Genomic DNA, 1,523 nt, shown 5'->3' with positions numbered 1-1,523 from the left:
AAAATTGTTTAAAATTTATTTTATTGATTGTTTTATTGACCATTAAAATTATATTATTCGGTAAAAAGTATTCGCTCAATAAAATTATTTCAACTGAGTCTTTTTATTTTTTTCTCGACAAATGTCTCAATCATCATCGAAGCGAATGTGATTAACGGTAGTCTTGTTATCAAGTCCTTTGACAACATTGATCTCGGCAATATTTTTGATGATATTCCGCATTTTTCGACTGCGTGCCTTGGGCGCTTTGACTTTCTTCGACAATTTTTGCTCACGATCCTTGGAAATTTTCGACCAATAATCCGTCTCACTTTCTCCGGTCAGAATTTGACAGCGATTTGGCGCACAATGCTTTATCAAAACCGGAGCCGAACGTGGCGTATCAACTCGAACAAAGGCAAACGTTTGACCTTCCTTGATGTCAACATATCGAACGAATGCATACTGTTTCATTTCTGCTTTGAAGTCGGCAATGTCAGTACATGGCTCGTCAAAATTCACCTTCACAATGAGACCCGGCTCAAATTCGAATTGGAGATCTTTCCCGAATTGCTTTTCATTTTTCGCTTCGGATTCCTCAGTCTTATCGGCATTTGGTTTGTTTTCATCGATAATACTGCACTCGTAAGTGTTCTTTTCATCACGCATTGCGCCATAGAAATTGATGTTTCGGGTGCATATCTTCTTCGATGGTGGCGGTGAAGCGTACTTTTTGTTTTTCATTGTAACCGGTCGTACAGTTGACAAAGGTAGCGTTGATACTTTTCGATTGTCACTGTGCTTGTTTTGTTGTAGCAATTTTTTCACCTCTGTATACTTTTGACGCTGAAGCATCAGGTATTTGTTACGTAATCGTTTCCATTCGACTTTAGTTGCAACTCGCAATGTGGACAATGCTTTGATTGGATCATCGGCCGGTTTGACCTCATCTACGGCGATCGCTTGACCAACAAGGCCACTTTCGTTATTTGTAGCCGATGTCGATGGGTTTCGCTTGCGTCGACGACGTCTAAAGAGATTACATAACATGTTCAATCTGTATTTGTTTCATCAATTTACAATTTATTTCTGAATACACTTACCGTTTCTTCTTGAGGTCTTGATTTTCATCAGTGACACTGGCCTTTTCATCGGTATTGTCTTGACTGTCTTTCTCTTGTTCCAGATCTTGTTCTGCTTCTCCTCCTCCACCTTTACCACCTTCTTCTTCAGCGTCTGCATCAGATTCCTCCAGTCTAATGCGTTTTGCAGGTGGAACTTCGTCAGAGTCACTGGTTCTTGGTTCCTCCTTTGGCTGCTTACTGCCAATTTCCTTCTTCTGAACATCTTTCGTACTACTTTCAGCTTTGGCTTCATCTTCATGCTCCTTTTTTACGTTCGTTTTGCTCTCACTCTCGCTTTTAACATTTGATTTACTCTCATCATTCTCATCACAGTCCTCCGGTTTGGTTTCAGTATTTTCCAAGTCTTCTTGCTCTTTCACATATGACACGACACTTGTCAGATTCTCAGCATCTTGAGCA

At 40.2% G+C, this 1,523-nt stretch overlaps 1 protein-coding gene across 1 annotated transcript; it reads right to left on the bottom strand.

Moving 5' to 3' along the window:
• Positions 1–10: 10 nt before the first annotated feature.
• LOC129579646 (la-related protein 7-like) lies at positions 11–1,496 on the bottom strand (the record flags this gene model as incomplete). Its single annotated transcript, XM_055469815.1, is given in 2 exon segments — positions 11–1,009; positions 1,083–1,496. Coding segments are annotated over 2 exon segments (1,297 nt in total), but the record flags the coding sequence as incomplete, so codon positions are not given.
• Between the last annotated feature and the right edge of the window lie 27 nt (positions 1,497–1,523).

The sequence above is a fragment of the Sitodiplosis mosellana genome, unplaced genomic scaffold (assembly GCF_009176505.1).
Source record: "Sitodiplosis mosellana isolate CC-2019 unplaced genomic scaffold, AAFC_SMos_1.0 Smas_scaffold_6352, whole genome shotgun sequence".
In the NCBI taxonomy this organism is placed as follows: Eukaryota; Metazoa; Arthropoda; class Insecta; order Diptera; family Cecidomyiidae; genus Sitodiplosis; species Sitodiplosis mosellana.
This window is presented reverse-complemented; position numbering and strand designations above follow the sequence as displayed.